This window comes from Cydia pomonella, unplaced genomic scaffold, assembly GCF_033807575.1.
Source record: "Cydia pomonella isolate Wapato2018A unplaced genomic scaffold, ilCydPomo1 PGA_scaffold_178, whole genome shotgun sequence".
Taxonomy (NCBI): Eukaryota; Metazoa; Arthropoda; class Insecta; order Lepidoptera; family Tortricidae; genus Cydia; species Cydia pomonella.
In genome coordinates this window covers 44,730-64,317 of record NW_026907820.1, presented here as the reverse complement: position 1 = coordinate 64,317, position 19,588 = coordinate 44,730, and the positions used below count along the sequence as shown (strand labels likewise).

At 38.6% G+C, this 19,588-nt stretch overlaps 1 protein-coding gene across 1 annotated transcript in view; it reads right to left on the bottom strand.

Moving 5' to 3' along the window:
- The window catches only part of LOC133533542 (atrial natriuretic peptide-converting enzyme-like), a 51,480-nt gene that overhangs the window by 2,632 nt on the left and 29,260 nt on the right, over window positions 1-19,588 (bottom strand). The window contains exons 4-10 of the mRNA XM_061872527.1: window positions 16,793-16,949; window positions 10,952-11,212; window positions 8,059-8,242; window positions 2,702-2,917; window positions 1,623-1,818; window positions 855-1,030; window positions 105-283 (exon numbers count right to left, since the gene is read on the bottom strand). Coding sequence (XP_061728511.1) covers window positions 105-283; window positions 855-1,030; window positions 1,623-1,818; window positions 2,702-2,917; window positions 8,059-8,242; window positions 10,952-11,212; window positions 16,793-16,949 — 1,369 coding nt within the window. The remainder of the gene's footprint in view (window positions 1-104; window positions 284-854; window positions 1,031-1,622; window positions 1,819-2,701; window positions 2,918-8,058; window positions 8,243-10,951; window positions 11,213-16,792; window positions 16,950-19,588) is intronic.

The following is a 19,588-nucleotide window of genomic DNA, read 5'->3' as shown; positions in this document are numbered from 1 at the left end:
ACTTAGCTTGGTCTGACTGTAGGGTTTCAACAACCCCAACTACATATGATGTTGGATTTTGTATGTGGTATATTTTGAGTAGTATCCTATAAGACTATTGTTACTTGGAAGCAAGAAGCCGTAGTGATGAGCCAGGCGGGGTGCACCAGCGCCGCGTCGCAGGCGTGCACGTGGGAGCGCAGCAGGGCGGCGTGCCACGGCCAGTCGCCGGGCTGCGCGGACTTCAGGAGGCCGTCCACTCCGGCTGTCGCCTGCGCGACTCGGCCCGATGGCAGGCCGCACTCTGAGAGATAACACTGACATTAGGAGGTAACAGTAGTTGCCACAATATCGGAATTCACATTCCTATACAGTCTACTTCTTAAGCCGGATAAAATTATGTCATACTAGCTTCGGCCCGTAACTTCATCTGCGTGAAATGATGATGATGATGAAAAATAAAAACCTTCCTTCCTTCTCCGGGTCTCAAACTATCTCCATGCCAAATTTTGTCTACATCGGCTTAGCGGTTTAAGCGTAACAGACAGACGGACAGTTACTTTCGCATTTATAATATTAAAATTAGGGTTATGGGAAATATTATAACCCGCTGGAGTATGTGAGAGACAGAATATTTTAATACTAACATAAGCAAGTGTTTAATGTTTAGAGCAGCCTATGGTGGTAAAATTACTCATTTATTACACTTACTACTACATTGCTTTCTTTTTGAGAGATTTCTTGAATTAGATATATAAACAGCTCCTCATATATAGACATTCACTGTTGTTCGAACCAAGCAATGTTCAGCAACGTTACAGGACATATTGTAGTTAAATAAAGTTATCCGGTTCGAAGGACCAAAAATAACTTACCCAATTGATCACATATAACCCTTATAACTTTCCTCTCTGGACATTTGCTTTGTAAAAATGAGATCTCTGCCGCAAATGGATCTACTATTTCAACATATTCGGGATCAGGCTTCTCGTCATCCAAATCGTCGGATTCTGCTTCGATATCAGGAACTGCTTCCGCACTAACTACACCCCTGAAAGGCAAATATTATAGTCACAAATAAAACAAGGCCGTCAAATTGGGAATCTGAAAACCTTCACATTAAATTGCAGAGGCTATTCTCCGCTGACATAACTTTGTATTTTATGTTGTGATAAGAGTTCATTATCTTATATATCACAACATAAAATACAAAGTTAATATCCGTTATAGCAAAGATACATTGATTTAGTAAGATGTGTATAATCTAAGATAATTTTGTGCTTAGAACTTGACAGGTAAACGAGATGGCGCTGTACAGCTCCATACATTTTGCGGTACCTAACTCCTGATTGTCAAAAGTTGACGTTTGACAATTCAGTGACCGCAAAACATATGGCGTAGTACAGCGCCATCTGTTTTGCATGTCAAACTAAAGGGCACGTTTTTTACTTAGACTTTACCTTATCCTATATATTAGACTACTCTTTGCTTTACCTCTCTATTATAATCAATTCTCTTTAGTTATAGCTACTATAGCTAGGCAGTGATAACATAGGCATGTTCTTTGGACTATAGCTTGAAAGTGAGTGCCATCTTAGTTCGTTATAATTCGATATTAGAGTTCATTATCATACGACTCTTACTTGAAAGTGAGTGCCTTGCAGAGCGAGGCACCGACGCTGTTTAGCGCGCGTTTGTCATTTTCGTACGGCGCCGCGCAAACCTTGCCGGCACGGCCGCGCTCCGCCCACACCGCGTAGCCGCCGCGACTACGTACTGCTCCGAGCGTCGTCTCGCTGGTCTCCCGCCGCCACCCCGCGAGGGAACGAGACACCCACACTAGAAGATTTCAATACCTAGGATTATTCAATGAATTGGTAGGTAGGTACTAGAGGCGTATTTAAGGTTCACAGCTATTGGCTAGTCCTAGTTTATGTTTTCTGTTCCCGAAAATGATGATTGACAGTGAGATGAATTACCAACTCCTTATCATGGCATGCCGAGCCTTGCGTGGGGAGTCAGACTGTCCCGAAGTTGTTTCTGGTCTCGTGCGCCTGTTTGTTCCGGACGTCCCGAGAATGGCCCTCAGACCACGACAACGCGACCTGTTGGCCGTGCCGCCGGCGCGCACCGTATCGCGCAGGAACTCGCCGCTGCCCCGCGCCCTCTCACTGCTCAATGCGCTCCTGGCATCGACGCCTGAATGCGATCTATTTGCTTGGCGATGGGCGGCAGTGTATAGTGAATGCTTGAGATTCTGTGAGGCGATGGATGCTAGGTGCTCAACTGTCCCAATTTAATTTGTTAATGTGCCATTATTGTTTTTATAATTGTTAATACTTATAATTATTAGTTAGTTTAAGTTTCGTGACGCATTGGTTCAACTGTAATGTCATGTAAACATTTTTATCAATAAAAATAAAAAATAAAATAAAATGACATTGGTGAACCAAAAATGCGCATATACTTACAACATTGACACAGTCCAAAACTACGTTGATACCCAGAACCAGTGTTTTCCAACCAGATCGAATTAATCCAGAACCAAGAAGTTAGAAGTGACAATCAGAAATAACTTATGCTGTGTGTGTTTCTATGACCCGTAAACACAAACGTAATGAAACACCGCATTTGGCGTGATGCGTTTATAAAGAGCATGAGATTAACAATTTTACTAATACGAGAGCTTAGTGTTTCTTAGTAATGATAGGTATATACTAACAGCATCCAGCCTCATCGCTGTTATCAGGGCAGTCGGGCGTGCCGTCGCAGCGCAGATGCCGGGGCAGGCAGCGCGGGTGCAGCGCGCAGCGCAGCGCGCCGCCGCCCGCCGCCGCGCAGTGCGCGCAGCCGCGCTCGTCCACCGCGTCCGCGCAGTCCGGCACCCCGTCGCACGAGCGCCGGGACAGCGCTAGCCGTTGGAGACCGCCCCGGCAATCTGACAGAGGAAAATTTAATCACTTATAAAATAAATGGGCAGCAAATTTTTATGGTAACTGTTTGGGCCTTATGATCACATGCGCTAGGTACAATAAGGGTACAATTCTTATGTACCAAGTCCATTCAGCGGTAATCATGACACATTGTCATTGCGCCTCTTAATAGTAAGCAGGAGCAAGAACTCGTTACGACCGCAGCAGTAGTCTAGTAGTCAATGAGTTCATAGATAAATAAAATGCTCAGCAACAACTTCCACTCACAATCCATATTAGGTCTTTTCTTACACCCTACATGGGGTTAAACAGCTTCAACTGATCTCACTAGAGTATCTTAGTAAAATAAAAAACCAAAAGCTTTAATATAGTATAGTCAAGTTAACGAAAAGTATGGAAGTAAGTCGTGTAGTCGTGCTTTTTTTGGATTCGTTAGATGGCGCAACTAGATTATTTACCCCGAGTTGCACCGTTTCTATTATGTACGGAAGACCGTTAAATTTTAGGTATAAACTATAAAGTGCCGTAATTTTGGAGTAAATTAAAAGCTATTGGGTTCAAGCTAAGTAGTGTATAGAGAACACCTTGGTGCATAGTATATCTTAATTAAAAAGATGTGCAATGTATGATACCCTAAAAAAAATTTTTTTTTCGATTGCGGCTCGAGGATAAGTCAGTCGGTTGGTGCAATCTCAAGTTAAGCTTTTTAAAGCATTATAAACATTCAGTTAACTTTGCACGCCTGGGCAAATTATGGAACATGTATTTTTAATTATTTTGTACATTGTGCTTCGGGGGAAATTAAGAGAGATGTGAAAATTTTAAAAACGGTACTTATCTAAAGACACGACATTTGCACTAAATAAAAAATAGATTTTTTTTACCGGAAGTTTGTCAAAAAGTAAAATGAATTAATCGCAACGAACTGCAAGCGAAGGTGGTTGCCGCACACGGCTCGGGGCGCGTGGGGCGGGGAGATAGCGCAGCGCGCAGCTAGGGTTTGCAATATCCGACAATTTTTCGGATCCGGATAGATAGAAATAGGATATCAAGAACGACTGTCAAACTTCAAAAGTGCGACCAAAAATGAAATGCAAGTTTGTGCGTAAATTGTCTATGTGAGATCAAAAATAGTGATGTCATGTTACAACATATTAATAATCTATCGGTGTTTGACCGCTTTATCGACTACTTATTCAAATGTGTTTGATTGTATAAAAAAATGTTATACGAGTAGGTATGAAGGCGCTTCCCTTAGGGTCATATAGGGCCCAAAAGGTGCCTTTGATGAAACCAGCACCATATTTTAGTATGTTGTTAAGCATGTTATTTTGACAAAAAAAACCATCGGGAGACAGTTTCTAACGTGGTTAAGTCACCAGTTATGACGTCATCAAAATGGCCGGTGCCGTGTTCAGAATATTGCGTATACCACAGAAAGTATATCACATGTAAGCTTGTGTGGGGTGTCATAAAAAGCAAAATTAAATGCGCTACATTATCGTTTATACATTTGACCTTGTAAGTACCATAGTTTGCGAGAAATTTTATGTGTTATTTAAATCTTCCCGAAAAAAAAACCGTTTTTTGTTTTCATCAACTTTACTAGTAACTTTACAGGAAAACATTGTATCAAGATATGAATGCTACATTAGTAAGCTATTAAATTCCATTAAAATTTTGAAAATCGGTTTATAAACAAGCAAATTACACTATTTTTGTTCCATACCGGATGACACCACCAAGAGTCGCATGGCTGTTTCAATACAATTTGCAAGGCAAATGATGTTTAAGTAAAGGTAACTTGCTGAACGATATTTATAGTAAAGTAATATTTTCGATAAAAGTACTATTATCAAAATTAAGAATACTGAGATCGTTTTATTGTAATTTACTCCGGATCTAGCTAATTAAAGTTACACACTAATTAAACAATTTTTTTTTTACGTGATATTTTGTCCCATAGCATGCACCTTCGCATGCGCAAAGCATAGTGTATTTAAATCCGTGTTTTACTCACTCACACCCTGTACAGCGTTCTTTGCACTTGCAAGACAATAGCTCCTTGCAGCTGAGACTAGCATCAGGAAGGGTTTTCTACAAAGAAGTGTACGCTGGTCCATCATTTTTCTTTCGCCAAGCCTAGTTGCAAGAATCTAGCATTTGTGTGTCGCTATTCAGGTAAATTGGTCCCAATGTGGGTCTGTTAAGCCCTTTTTATATGCTGTAAGAGAGCATCCTGTTGAAGGAATATACTCGATCGCTCTGTTTTTAGGGTTCCGTAGCCAAATGGCAAAAAACGGAACCCTTATAGATTCGTCATGTCCGTCTGTCTGTCCGATTATTTCCTAAACAAGATCCTCCTCGCAGTATTTACATTACCTATTTGTGTCACTACTGGGTGTCACTTCTATATGTAGGGTTTGCAATTAGAATATTGTGATATTCTAATTATTCGAATATCCACCAAAATAAATATCCGAATAAACGGATTTAGATAACACAGAAATAACGTTTTTAACTATGTTTTAATACAATGATATTATCCCAACCAATTTTAAATGATTACTTGATTATTATAATAGCTAACATAATGTTATCTCTAAAACCGTACTTAATAAGGAGGGTTTATATCTGGATTAGCTAGTGCATAGTTGGAAATACATCCAATGCCTCACCTCGTGTTCATTCGTCATGAAATACTAACTATGAAAGCAATACTTACTTACTTCACTGGATCAGTGACCCAAAAAGAATCTTGGCCTTTGACACAAGTACAACGTCACTCTGCTCTATTCTGCACCACTCCACGCTAGTTGGATACTCAGGGCGTTTTAGGGCTACATCGCTCCTATCTTCTCACAGCCCGATTCTCTCCCGTCCACTCCAAGTGACCAAGTCTGCGAAGTCGTGCGGCTATAATCTCGCTAATTATATTGGGTGCCGCAACTAGCTACTCTAGCTCCCTATTTTTCCTACGCTTTCATCTTCTCTATCTTCATCTCTGATAGGTCCCAGAATATTCCGCCAGAATTTCGTCTTCTTAACTAAGAACTTGTTCTTTTTTTTCTGATTCAGAGTCCAAGTGTAATACTTACCGATGCCATTTATCAAAATCTAATTATTGTCTTATAGACTTGAATCATGGACAGTCTACTGATCAGCTTGGATACTAGAACTCGGTGAAGCGCTGCTGAGCATCTTAGGGCATTTTGGATTCGAACATCTATCTCCTCTTCCCGATTACTTTAGGTAGGTCTTTTCTTTTCGATCTGCGGTGGCAGCATGGTTCTATTTTTATCACTTGTCACTATGCCCTTCATGACAAATGATAAAGAGCCGACCATCTTAGCCCTATTCATTTGGAGATATTCTAGTGGTTGATTATCAGACCAATTTTCTCTCCTTCCTACTCTACTATCCTAGCCTTGGCCTCCAGGTCGCTTTTGTTTTGAGCCCAAGTCATCAGGATATCCAATTATCTAATGTTTGCATTAAGCAACATTCGCATTCATTGTATAAAGTTACTGCGTGACATGATGTACTTATCAAAATTGATGTTCTGTTAGTATTTGAATTGCTTAAATATATGAAAATACTATATTTAAATGACAAAATTATTCATAAATTTCATTAGAAAATTGTTTCGGTTATAGGTCAATAACCATATTTAACGGATCCGTAATATCCGGATCTTATGACACGCTAGATCCGGATCTTATAGTTGACGGATATCCGGATATTTCGGATATCCGGATCTCAAACCCTACGCGCAGCGATTGTTCCGAGACAGTTTGTTTGACACTTTTGACGGGCAACGAGCACAAATCTTTCTTCTGGCATTAAAACGGAACTATTGTTTTAAACAATCATTAAGTAGTCTAACGTTTTCGTAAGTATATGGAAAAACGCGATTTTTCGAATTTAACAAACATTGAGCGTACCTGTATTTAATTTGTTGACTGTCTGTCTGCATACTCAGAAACCTTTTACGAGAGGTATGGGCATTGTGAATGTCATCTCGCTCTGTGTGGTAGGGCACAGCACAGCGGATGTCATTCCAGATCTAGAGCAGAGCCCAACTGGGGAAGTACTTCCACTTTACAGAAAATCGCAGCCAAATAACACTAGACCCTACTCATAGTGTTGTGTTCCTGCCGGTGAGTAAGGTTGCCAGAGCTCAACGAGGGGCGGGAGGGGGTTAGGGTCGGCAACGCGCATGTAACTCCTCTTGAGTTGCAGGCGTACATAGTCTACGGATACTGCTTACCATCAGGCGGGCCGTATGCTTGTTTGCCACCGACGTAGTATAAAAGAAAAAAAAAACATACTATTTTTGTAGTACGTACATGCCACTACTCGTGCCTCAAGAGCCGTGCTTCGTCGGTGCATCTACGCGCGTTCCTTCTCTTGCCACTAATCACGCGCTTGTCGCTTCTGTGTATTTATTGCTCTACGTTTTTGGTACTTGATTACAAAACTGCATGTTCCGTATAAAAATGCCAATTTTTTATGGGGTGCGAATGTAAACAAAATCAAATGAATATGATTGCATCAATTTCCAATAGTATTAAAATTTCCCCCGAAGTACAACGACAGTAAAAAATGAAAAACTACTTTCCGGGTGTCGCACCCTGGTGCGAATTTGACATTGGATTTAGATATTTTTTCTAATTATTTACTCAATTTGCACCGAGTACATTACTTTCCCCAGACCCGCAATGGCCAAAATAGATTTTTTTGTATGTTGTTTTTTTTTACCTGTTCCGTAGCTTAAATTAACATAAATAACACGTGCGAATTTAGATATAAGTGTTGTAAAACGTACGCCAAATTGCACCGAGTACACCTTTTTTCTCTTCTTAGTTACAACCATTACATTATTTTCAGCCGATTTCACCCCTTTCCGGGGGGTGAATTTAGTAACGATTGTATAAAGTTCGATTTTTAGCCCATACAAAACAATCCGTAGTGATTTTATTAGTCCTTAGAATTAATTCCTGACTTTAGTGAAATTTGAGTTAATTTGACCGTACTAATAAGGTTCTGGCTGGCGCCAAGGAGCAGCAGCCAACTGGGCCCAAGGAAGCTGCAGCGCGCGGCGTAAAAATTTCAATAAATATGGGGAAACAAGTCAAGTTCATACCCGGTTCTGGCGCGCATGAGCCGGGTCCGAAATAATCTGGGAAGCGTGAGCAGTCGAAGTGCGGGCGCAGCCGGTCCGGCAGTCGCGCGCCACAGCCGGCGTGGAAGGCGCGACAGTACGCGCGGCACGGCGGCACCAACCGCGAGTCGGTGCAGCGAGGCTGCAGCATTTGGCAGACGAAGTCCTAAAACCAGTTAACAGAAAATATTGTTACAGTCCGCGACTCACGAGTGCTTGATCAAAATTGGAACGAGCATAATTGGCTACTTGACTGTTTTTTGTAAATAATGTCAAACGATCTTGATTTTCCTGAGGATCAAATGTCTATAGAGGACTCATGGCATTTAAGCAACACAAAGGTCAGAAATGAGAGTTAGTCTGACGCTCGCAGTCGACGATTGAAACGCCTCTAACAAAATGATAAGGTGATGTGACGTCACATCATATAAGTCTGTCCTAAATGTATAAATATTGCGTTTATGTGTATAGTTGTCATACAATTTATTTTTCAATAAAATGTAAGGAGTCGAATGGTACCATTTTCTTTTCTATTTTTGAAAGACAAAAAAATTTTTTTTGAGAATTCGGTTCCTTGTATTTTTTTTAATCACAATATAATTTTTTATCCATTTCATTAAATTTTGTTATAATATTCAACATTTTCCTGATTTATATATAGATCTACGCGCAAACTTTCACAACGTTCTTATTTAGAAACAATAAGTAGGTCTCAATACCGCACTATTACGCCACTTGGTAGATAGATAGATAGATAGATAGATAGATAAAAACTTTATTCGTTTCCACAACATACATGGTAGGTAATAGGTATAGACAATAAGAAGAACATGCAGCTTAGAATTATTCTTAAAACTAGTTTACAATTCTTGAATGCAAAACCATGTGTCGTGGCAGAGAATAGGCGCTGGCTCAGCATGATGACGCGGCAAGCCACATCGCTGATATTCTGCCAGGACCTTACAAAAACAAAAAAGACTGTACAACGCTTAATTCTTATTAATATAACCTAATTATGCTCATGTTGTGTTGTGTGTGTAATGGCGTGTGCTTTTGTGTATTCGATATAGTAGGTAGCTACATTATTGAGATTTAATTTATATGTTACAATTTGACCCTAAGATTTTGTAAAATTTGAATTTAAATAAATAAATGAGACTACTTCATCTACGAGGGAGTTTCAACCTTGAAGTTTTTGATGTTTCTCTTAGAAATTCGGAGGTATCTCTTAGAAATTCAGAAAAAAAGAAATATTTCACACTTCCGATCGAATTAACGGCAGGGTTCAACGCAATTCGGCCGTGACTGAAACATGGTTAGGTAGGTACGTGATTGCCGTATACAAATAAGTCCACGGGGTGAACAACAGGTGAAAAACTGAACACATACGCGTCACTCACGTATCTTAAGCGCGCCGCGCAGTCTGCGCCGGTCCGTCAACGCAAGCTCCTGCTCCTGACGACACTACTCGGTATGGAGTGAAACATGTCGAGCGTTTTCATGCGCGATTTAAAAATCTTAAAATACGTCAGTGATCAGTTTTAACATATTTAATATGCCTGTGTCTCACGGATGTTTTGTTATTAAAAGTGACCACATACTCGTATTTTGTACAATCGTGAGATCGTGACATAATGGAGAGCTCCGAGTAACGTGATTAGGCCACTCCGCTGAGTCATATCACTATTGCAATTATTGCATAATACAATACTTTTTCTATCAGTCAACTAAAATATTTTTTACAGTACATATGGGGCTACTTTATAGCACTAGTGCGAGAAGTAGCATATTACGTTACTGTGTCGAACATTTAAAGGGCCATATGTACTGTAAAACGTTGTACGATACATGTGCGAATAGGTAATGCGCAACTCGTGTCGATTTAAAACACTCCCTTCGGTCGTGTTTTTAATTTATCGCCACTCGTTTCGAATTTCCTATTTTTCGCACTTGTATCGTAATGTACTATTTTCTACTCGTCGAGTGTAATGGTTGAATTAAGATTTCGTATACCAAACTGTAATTGTAAGGACTACGAAAACCGCTTAGGTACCATTGCTTGTTAGTCTCCATAGGGTACGGTGGCCAAAATCGAGAAAAAACTGTCTAAAAATTGAATTTAGCAAGGAGCAAGTACCAGGGCCTCATGAGTTACGAGAAGGTGTCGTTGACCAGTTTGACCACCCCGCCGGGTCCCGGTGCGTACGAGTATGAAGGTATCGCGGCTGCTCGCGTATCTTAAATAGCTGTATACTTTTGGCTTGTTTACTTGTATGATTTTATTAGTTTAAAGTATTATTTTTATTGACTTGTAGAAAAAGTATTGTATACAATAGTGATATAATCAAGCTTTTCAATCTCGTACCTCATTTTGGCAACTCAGCAAGCTTCGTTGCCAAAACACGGTACTCGACTGAAAAGCTCTCTATTATATCACGATTGTATAAAATACTATTTATACTATTCATTAAAATAAAGCTCGTAGATGTCTGGTGTTCTATCACTTCTATCCTTTGGTTTTGGAGACTTCACTTAACTTCATTTCGTAATGAAGTCATTAATAGTTGAGTATTAATCTTAATTCAACCATTAAAGTCGACGAATAGAAAAAATATTATAATTACCATAGAACCGTATAATACTCGTATTCTACGCAAGACATTAATATTAGGTATCACCTGAAATTGTGTGTTAATTGCCCCAATCTAGGGCACTTGTTAAGCTTTATCGGGTTGTTACCCAAGCATAATCTCAGTCTTAGGATAGCTAACTTAGTGTTTCGGCAGATACAGTTGCTTTTAATAGAATTCTACGTGTTATAATTTTCCTTACAAATGCAACTTGCTGTGATAGTTTCTAGAATTAAACTTTTTACCTGAGCTAGATGAGAACATTCGGCATCCAAGAGTTCTCTAAAAGCGACTAGATCTCTCAGCAAGGCGTCCTTATTCTGATGGCCGACGAGGTTGGGATACGTGGTGGCGTTGTACGGCAGGGTGGAGCAAAGCGAGAGCGTAGCGGGGGCGCATTCTCGCGGCTCCTCGACCGTTTCTGCCGTGACAGGTTCCGTAGTTGGCGTGTCTACTGGCGTTGCATCTGTTTCTTGCAACGCTTGCGATGATATCACAGTGCTTTCCTGGAATATTTAGAATATTACTAAACAAACTTGCTAAAGGAAAGGATAACATAAAGTGAACGACGGCGCGCGATCCTGTTTCCATAAAAACCTAGTCCACATTCTTCTCTCGGCATATTTATTAAGAGTCCGCAGCAAGCTCGGATCTCCATACAATCCTAGTTACGCTCTCATTTTAAAATGACTAGTTCAACTAGTTGAATTGCTCTAAAACTTTGTACCTACTTACAATAAGATAAGGCATAAGTATAATATGCCTGTAATTAGTTTATGTAGCTCCAGATTCGGCCAAGAGCATGTCGGGGCATGCTCAGTGTAGGGTTCCATAACTACCATGCTGTCAGAATAAGCTAAACGGGGACTATTAGTAAGTATCTTGTACTCCCTTATGCATGTACATTACAAGCATAAGGGAGTACCTTCGCAGCGTGCTTTGTACGTCTTTATACTAAGAAGAGAAAACTTTTTGCAATAACTCAAAACGGCTGGACCGATCATTTTCGCTATAGTTTTCATTGAAAGTAAGTATTTATTAAGCTTTCTTTAGCTCGATTTTTTGGCAAGTTAGAGACACATATTTTTCTTTCGGGGTGATTATTTCCGAAATTATTCACTTTATCAAAAAATGTTTTTTTTTTTAGACCCTTATTCATTTTAAAATACCTATCCAACGATTCCTCACAAATTGGGATGAAGCAAAAAAAAAAAAATGAGTTTTTGTTTTACTGTCGCCATGTATGATTTATGTATCCATGCCAAATTGTAGCTTTTTAACACTAACGACCACGGCGCAAAGCTGGACAGACGGACATGGCGAAAAAATAAGGGATAATCTAACGAACACAAGTTCGACGCCCGATTTTCACATTGTAACCGTCAGATTAAGAAAATGCGTACAAACAATTGTCACATTTACTAATAGCACAATTATAGCATTAATTTGGACTAAAATTACCTAATCCACAATCGCTTAACAATTTGTTGAACCCCCCTCCTACCAACCAACGGATCAACATGGACTGCTAAAAGTGGTTAAGGTAGACTCCACCGGTTAGCAAAATATCACTCATATCTTAATCTACCACGCGCGAGTACCTACAAAAATCCCCTCTTGGGCTCCTCAACCAATATGTACTTCTAACAAAACAAAACGTGTGGTTATCAATTCGGATGTATGTTTTTTTTTAAATGTTTGTTACTCCATAACTCCGTCACTTCTGAACCAATTTTCAAAATTATTTTTTATGATTTATATATATATATACAGATTGGTCCCGTTTTTGTCAAAACTCAGTTCTGATGATGGGATCTATAAGGAATCGAGGGAACTCTTCAAATGTGAAAGGCATACATATAGTGATTTTTGTATTTTCTTTACCAATCAAGCATTTACATTTATAAAAGTGACATTTGATGAAGTGGAACTGCTGATGATGATCAGAATGGTACTCTTCAACGACGTATAGTACACGTTTGGCGATTTGTCCTCTTCGCTGTGTTTGTTAAGCAAATTAGATTGTCAAGACAAATTTTTGTCAAGTTCGAGTTCTGACGATGGGGTCCATGAGGAATCGAGGGAAATCCTCAAATGTTAAAGGCATATATATATAGTGATCTTAGTATTTTCATTAACAATATCACGTATTTACATTTGATGAAGTGGAACTGCTGATGATGAACAGAACGGAACTCTTCAATGATGCATTTGGCATTTTGTTCTCTTTGCCAAGCAGTTAGGTTGTCAAGGCGCATTTTTATATTTCTATCCTATTTAGTTTTTTTTTAATAATTTATCTGGTGCATGCATTTCATGCATGGTGTCGTCAAGCTCACCATACTTATTAACCTATCGAATGAGCTAATGCTTTTACGGATACTGGAAAGCGATATGTAAATGTACTACATACCTATACGAGGCCTGGATGTTAGTGAGATGACGATATGAGTTGTGCTGGTATCCGACTTTATTACCTACATATAACATGAGTATCACATGATTATCCACCTGGTTTCTTGAGCTTAATTGTCGCCTCCAAACCTTCCCTTATAGCGACCCCATTCCTCACACAAAGTTTACCTTAAGTTCATATTAGCCTCACTGGATCACTGTTCACTCTGAGTACTGATAACGTTGGTCACAATATACCAGAGACACATCATTATTCTAATAACACCATAAGAACGTTCTTGACTTGATCTAAAAGCAAATATCACCGCCGCGTAGATTTGTTCGCACACAACCTCCTTTTTCCTACTGTCGTTCTCATCTACCCTCTCAACTTCCGTCAAAAAATCCCAATAACCTAGAAGCGGTTACTTAACTTAAACGTGACTACTAGCGCCATCTACTCCATGATGTTGGCAAATATTAGCTGGTTCGCAATACGTTGGCGACACATGGTGTGAAATAATTTATCTTAAATACAGTCGAATACCCTATTGCGGGTATCTTACCAGTCAACCATAGGGCAAATCTGAAATGTGGGTGCAGTGGCAAAAAAAAACATGTTACCTCCTTTTCAACATAATTAGGCGTAGGACGCTGTCTTTTTAATTTCATTGTATGAAATCTAAAATCAACAATTAATCGTTCTTTCACCGGTCTCCCTCATTGAAGTCGGTTTGTTTTTCTTAAAAAATATTAAATAATTTAGCTCATTATGAAGGTACCTAATAATGAAAGCCAGTCACGAAAAGCTGGCTAATGCAATGCTACTTGGTCACGCGTGACCAGACACCCTTTTCTCTTACTTATTGGGTTTTTTATTGTGGTGGTGAGGTTGTAAACTGACTCGCTACTAAAATTATTTCTTATAAATGTTTCACATATTTAAAATACATCTCCATATTTCGTAATTGACAATATTTCATTTTTATAAATTTTACATACGGTTTGAAAGTATTTTGCTTCCTGAATACTGCAATATATTAATATAAATATAATATGGCATATTACAAAAAATACAAAAGAATTTAAAAAAAAAATGTAATTTTACCAATTCTACGGCACAATAGGTGAAATGCCATTGCCATTCATCACGAAAAAAAAATTGCTGTCATAATATTGGACTTGACATTGTCAATTAAATACGACGTATTTATTGAATTTCAAAACAAATAAATTTATTTACATAATTAAGTTACTATCTGCTAATTGTTTTTAAAATGGACAAAGCCGTATAGATCGATGAGGTATATACTATATACTCCTCCAAAGTATACCAAATACTGTTTCGTCCCTTACCTACTGCAAAAATAGCCAAAATGATTCGTCAAAGATAACGGTATAAACATTTAATTACATTACACTCGTTAGTGTTTATCCGTCGATCCGTCGTATCCGTATGAAAGCCTGGTATCGTATTCATGTACCTATCAGTATCCGTTATAATCAGGTTATAATATCCAAATCGTCGTCTAAATCTGATATTTTATCAACATTGTTTTAAAACAACAACGGATCAGTTTAAAACATTGACAATGACAGACAACGTCAGATTAATGAAGTTATTAGTGTATTCCTCGTTTCAATTAAAATGTAGAGAACCAATAAAATTATAGGGTCAGAAAATTTAAATGTTGTCAATTCTCATCGCTGGTGGGTTCCATAGTGTAATGGTAAATAAATATGTAAATAAACTCAATATGGAACTATTTCGATATTTTTGATATGTGCAGCGCAGTTGACTTGAAGGGGCACTTTTCTTTCTCCTATCACAAAATTACCAGATGAATTGAAGTACCTGATGATAAAATAAGATTTCCCGTAGACTTAATAATCATTTTGTAGAAAGTCGGGGTGGTCCGCACTTATCGTTTTCCATACAAACGTACTTAGTCCCAATTTTCCTCTCTGGATATTAAACATATCAAATTGTGTCAAAAATATTTTGCTGTCAAGCTATCATAGACGTGGTTGCGCTGCCCCATTTTGTTTGATTGGTTATCGCATTTTTAATTATTATGAGAGTAAGGAGCAATTAACAATTGTACGGGTTTGTTTTTCACTCCTAACTATTATAGTGTTGTGTTCCTGCCCGTGAGTAAGGTTGCCAGAGCTCAACGAGGGGGGTGGGGTTAGGGTCGGCAACGCGCATGTAACTCCTCTGGAGTTGCAGGTGTACATAGGCTACGGAGACTGCTTACCATCAGGCAGGCCGTATGGTTGTTTGCCACCGACGTAGTATAAAAAAAATTTATAGTAATAATAAAAAACCGAAGGAGCATAAGTACATCAATTTTGCATCACACTTGCTCAAAAAAGATCTTATTTCATGCAGATGTACTGAAGAACAAATGCCTATATTGTTCCCGCGGAAGTTATAGATTGTGAAAAAAAAGCTATAACTCCCTAGGGAGTTATCGCTTTTTTAAAATAATGTCACTAATTCATACAAACCAAGTAGCGTAAACGAGTTTTACTTTTAAAATACTGACGTTTATAAATTAATATTTTTGTTATGTTTAAAAATATTTTATTTGATTAATTTAATAGCCGTTCAAAATATTTTTACGTAATTTTCAATCGTGGCTGATGGTCGAATAGGTCTTCGATACCTAACCTGTCAACGAATGTTTGAAATGTCACCGTATATTTATTTTTTTACTTCGCAAGTGTAATGAGAAACATTGTGTGTAACTCCGGGGGTAAGAATATTGTAAACTCGGGTCTTTAATTCCACCATCCTAATTTCCAAAATTTCATTTACCCCCCTAGTTGCACAATGTACTATTGCTTAATAGTATATAAACTAAACCTATTCTAACATGTATCGTACAACGTTTTACAGTATTCGGTAGGTACATATCATACATATGACCCTTTAAATTTTCGATATAGTTACGTAATGTGCTAATCATCGCACTAGTGCGGTTAAATAGCTCCATATGTACTTTAAAAATATTTTCTATAACGTTGATATCCAGGGAGGAAAATGGGGACTACGTTTGTATGGAGAACGGTCGTCCTCTTTCCTCTTAATAAGTGTGGCAAGGAGAAAGAACCATTTGAAACAAAATATGAAGTATGAGCCTAATTTAAGCAATATTTATCTGAATAAACATCGTGGCTACCTTGTGGTCCTGTAAACCCCTAAGGATCGACTCAGCACCCCACACGGAATAACCAACTATGATAAAACCACCCAACCCAACTCAATTCCAGTACTACGACTATGGTCCAGTTCAACGCGTAATTAAATATAAATACCAATCTCCTTTTTGGTGTTGCTTGAGTTTTTGTTCCTTTTATGAAAATAGTTTGCCTCAGAATTGAGACATTGAAATAATGTTCACGCCTGAACGACGACATTCCAGTTGCTTGGTCCGTAGTTATACGGTACGTTACTTTGATGTGCAGTGGCAGCACGCGCGCGGTGACATTGCTACTACAATTTGGGGGTGTTCTACTCGCGCGACTTAACACCTCACGTCACCTCAATGTGCAGCGTGTCCGGCAGCACAGTCATGTTGAAGGCATGCGGTGGGGGCATTCAGCTCGCGCGCCAGCAGCACCGCGGCTACCCCGTGCTCTCGAGAGGATCGACTTGACATGTCACATTGTACGATCAGCTACGTTACCTCAATGTGCAGCGTCTCCGGCAGCACGGTCACGTTGAAGTAGCCAGTGGGCGCATTAAACTCTCGCGCCAGCACCGCGACCACCTCGCCCGTGCTCACCGCTGTGAAGATCGGCTCGAACGACACCTCGAAGTGCACGCGCGTACCTTCCTCCGCACTGAAAAACAACGATCGTTTTACTCGTTTCTGCTGCGCTGGCTTGACTATGGTCACGCTTTTCGCGTAACGACAAGCATATGTCACTTTCTGACATTATTTGGCAGAACAAGACAAATCTTCCGTCTACCGTTAATCGCGTGATGAACGTGATTTCGTAATTCACTTCATATCGTGCTAACTTATAACTTATTGATACATAGATTTAAAACAATTACAAACGCAAATGCAACATTATTCCGATCTGATCTGCTCGCAAAGATATTTAGAAATACAATAAATTCTTGTTTTAATATACCTTAAACCGATTTTTACAAGCTTTTATTTAGCTTGCCCTGTTAGTACTTATTGTAAGTTTGTCAGTTAGTATTTGTCAAATCTTGGAAGCTAAATATGACACACTTCTCGATTACCAATTGAGCTGAAAATATGCACACATATGGTAGTCGGGTGATAATGCAATATTATGGTACCATCGAGCTGATCTGATGATGGAGACAGGAGGTGGTCATAGGAACTTTGTGATAAAACAACACAACCTAATTGTGTTTGGGGTTTTCAAACTTGTCTTGATCGCTTGTACCAAAAATGAAATTTTTGCCCAAAACTTATTCAGTTACCCTTACGAGTTGAGTGAATTTTAAAACCAAAAAGGGGGTGAAAAAGGCGGTGGATTTGTATGGGGAATCAATAACCGCAGAATTCCATTTTGTTGAAATATGTTATGAAAATAGTTTTTGTTATGAGAAAGGATATAGAATAATGTTCAACCCCAAAATCACCCCGTATGAATGAAAAGGGCGAGGAAAAGGGCGTTAGGGGTAAAAAAGGTTGAAGTTTGTATGGGGAATGAGTAAAAAAAGCAGATTGTATAAAAGATCCCAGATAAGTATTTCAGGATTTTTAATAGTAAATAACCTCCAACCCATTAAATTAGGGGATGGAAGATTGTCATAAGCTACATAGAAACAGAAGTGAAATCCCATCAAAAACACTTTCATGTAAAATGTTGCCTAGACGAAACCATAAGGCTCGCACTGTCAGAAAGTTATCTGATCTCTCGTAGTGCCAAGCTTCTACTCTACAAGCCCTAACTTCACAAATTCTACACCTGAGTCAAATTATGTGGCTTGGCCGTTTCAATTGGCTAGCTCTACAAGAGATCAGATAACTTTTTGACAGTGCGAGCCTTATGGTTTCGTCTTGGCAACATTTTACATGAAAATGTTGTTGATGGGATACAATTTTTCAAACAACTTAGGTATGGTGACAGATGTCATCTCAATACAATTTTACGAGATTTTGCGTTTTAAGGTTATAAATTGTATCGAGATACACCGTACCCAAGCTATTTGAAAAATATTATAGATATCAATTGATAACCTAAGTCCCGCACTCTCGCAGACCCAAAAGTACAGACCTGTTGGGTTAGAGACTCGTTGATGTCTTTTGTACTACATATGCAAGAATTGGTTCTTGCATATGTTGTACAAAAGACATACAATGTAATAGCAGTTTATGTGACTGCTACATAATAAAAGGCATTAAAATACACGAGTGTTTTAATGCCTAATTATATATACACACACATATTATAAACTTTCTATGATACATTCACTAACCCAAATTACAACCAACGTTGGGGCATCGTTGCTCTCTTGGCGGAACTCGCGGATATGTGGTGGCGTCTTCGAAATATTTTTATCGATAATTTTACACGAAACTTTTGCTATAGTTAATAATAATAATTCAGCCTATATACGTCCCACTGCTGGGCACAGGCCTCCTCTCATGTGCAAGAGGGCTCGGGCTATAGTCCCCACGCTAGCCCAATGCGGATTGGGGACTTCACATACACCTTTGAATTTCTTCGCAGATGTGTGCAGGTTTCCTCACGATGTTTTCCTTCACCGAAAAGCTAGTGGTAATTATCAAATGACATTTCGTACATAAGTTCCGAAAAACTCATTGGTACGAGCCAGGATTTGAACCCACGACCTCCTAGCTCTAGTCTCTGCTATAGTTACTTTATAAATAACAAAACAAATTAATTTTATACTTAAAACTTATTAAAAGGTAAACTGTCCGTCAAATGGCGGTAAATAAAAACTTTTTTCACGCATGTCACGCATCTGTAGTTTTTTTTTTTAATTCAGAGAAAAACTAGGGCCTATTTCCGTATCATTCGATACAAACTAATATGCGAGATTTGTCAAAATTGTATGCAATCGACATTTTATTTCGAACAAAATGACATCTCGACTGATATTAGAATAGAATACTTTTTTTTTCAGAGATGTTCCAAATTTGAAAGTCATTACCAAATCGATTTTGATGTAGTTATGAAGCAATTACAACATCATCACAGATAAGAAATTTGTTGTAACAAAACAGTTTATCGTAATGTTGGCCATTACTTACGGATTTTGAAGGCATCATATAGGGTTTATGATATGTGTGTAGATAAAATATTTAATAATTATCTTAGTCGTTATACTTAGGCAACGAATATTTCCCTTAAGTAAGAAGTGTTATAAAGTTCATAAAGTTAAAGCTGTTATTATAGTTTGATCTCTAAAGACTTAACTCAAAGAAGATGGAAGATTGTAAAATGTACATTTATAATAATTGGATTTGTTC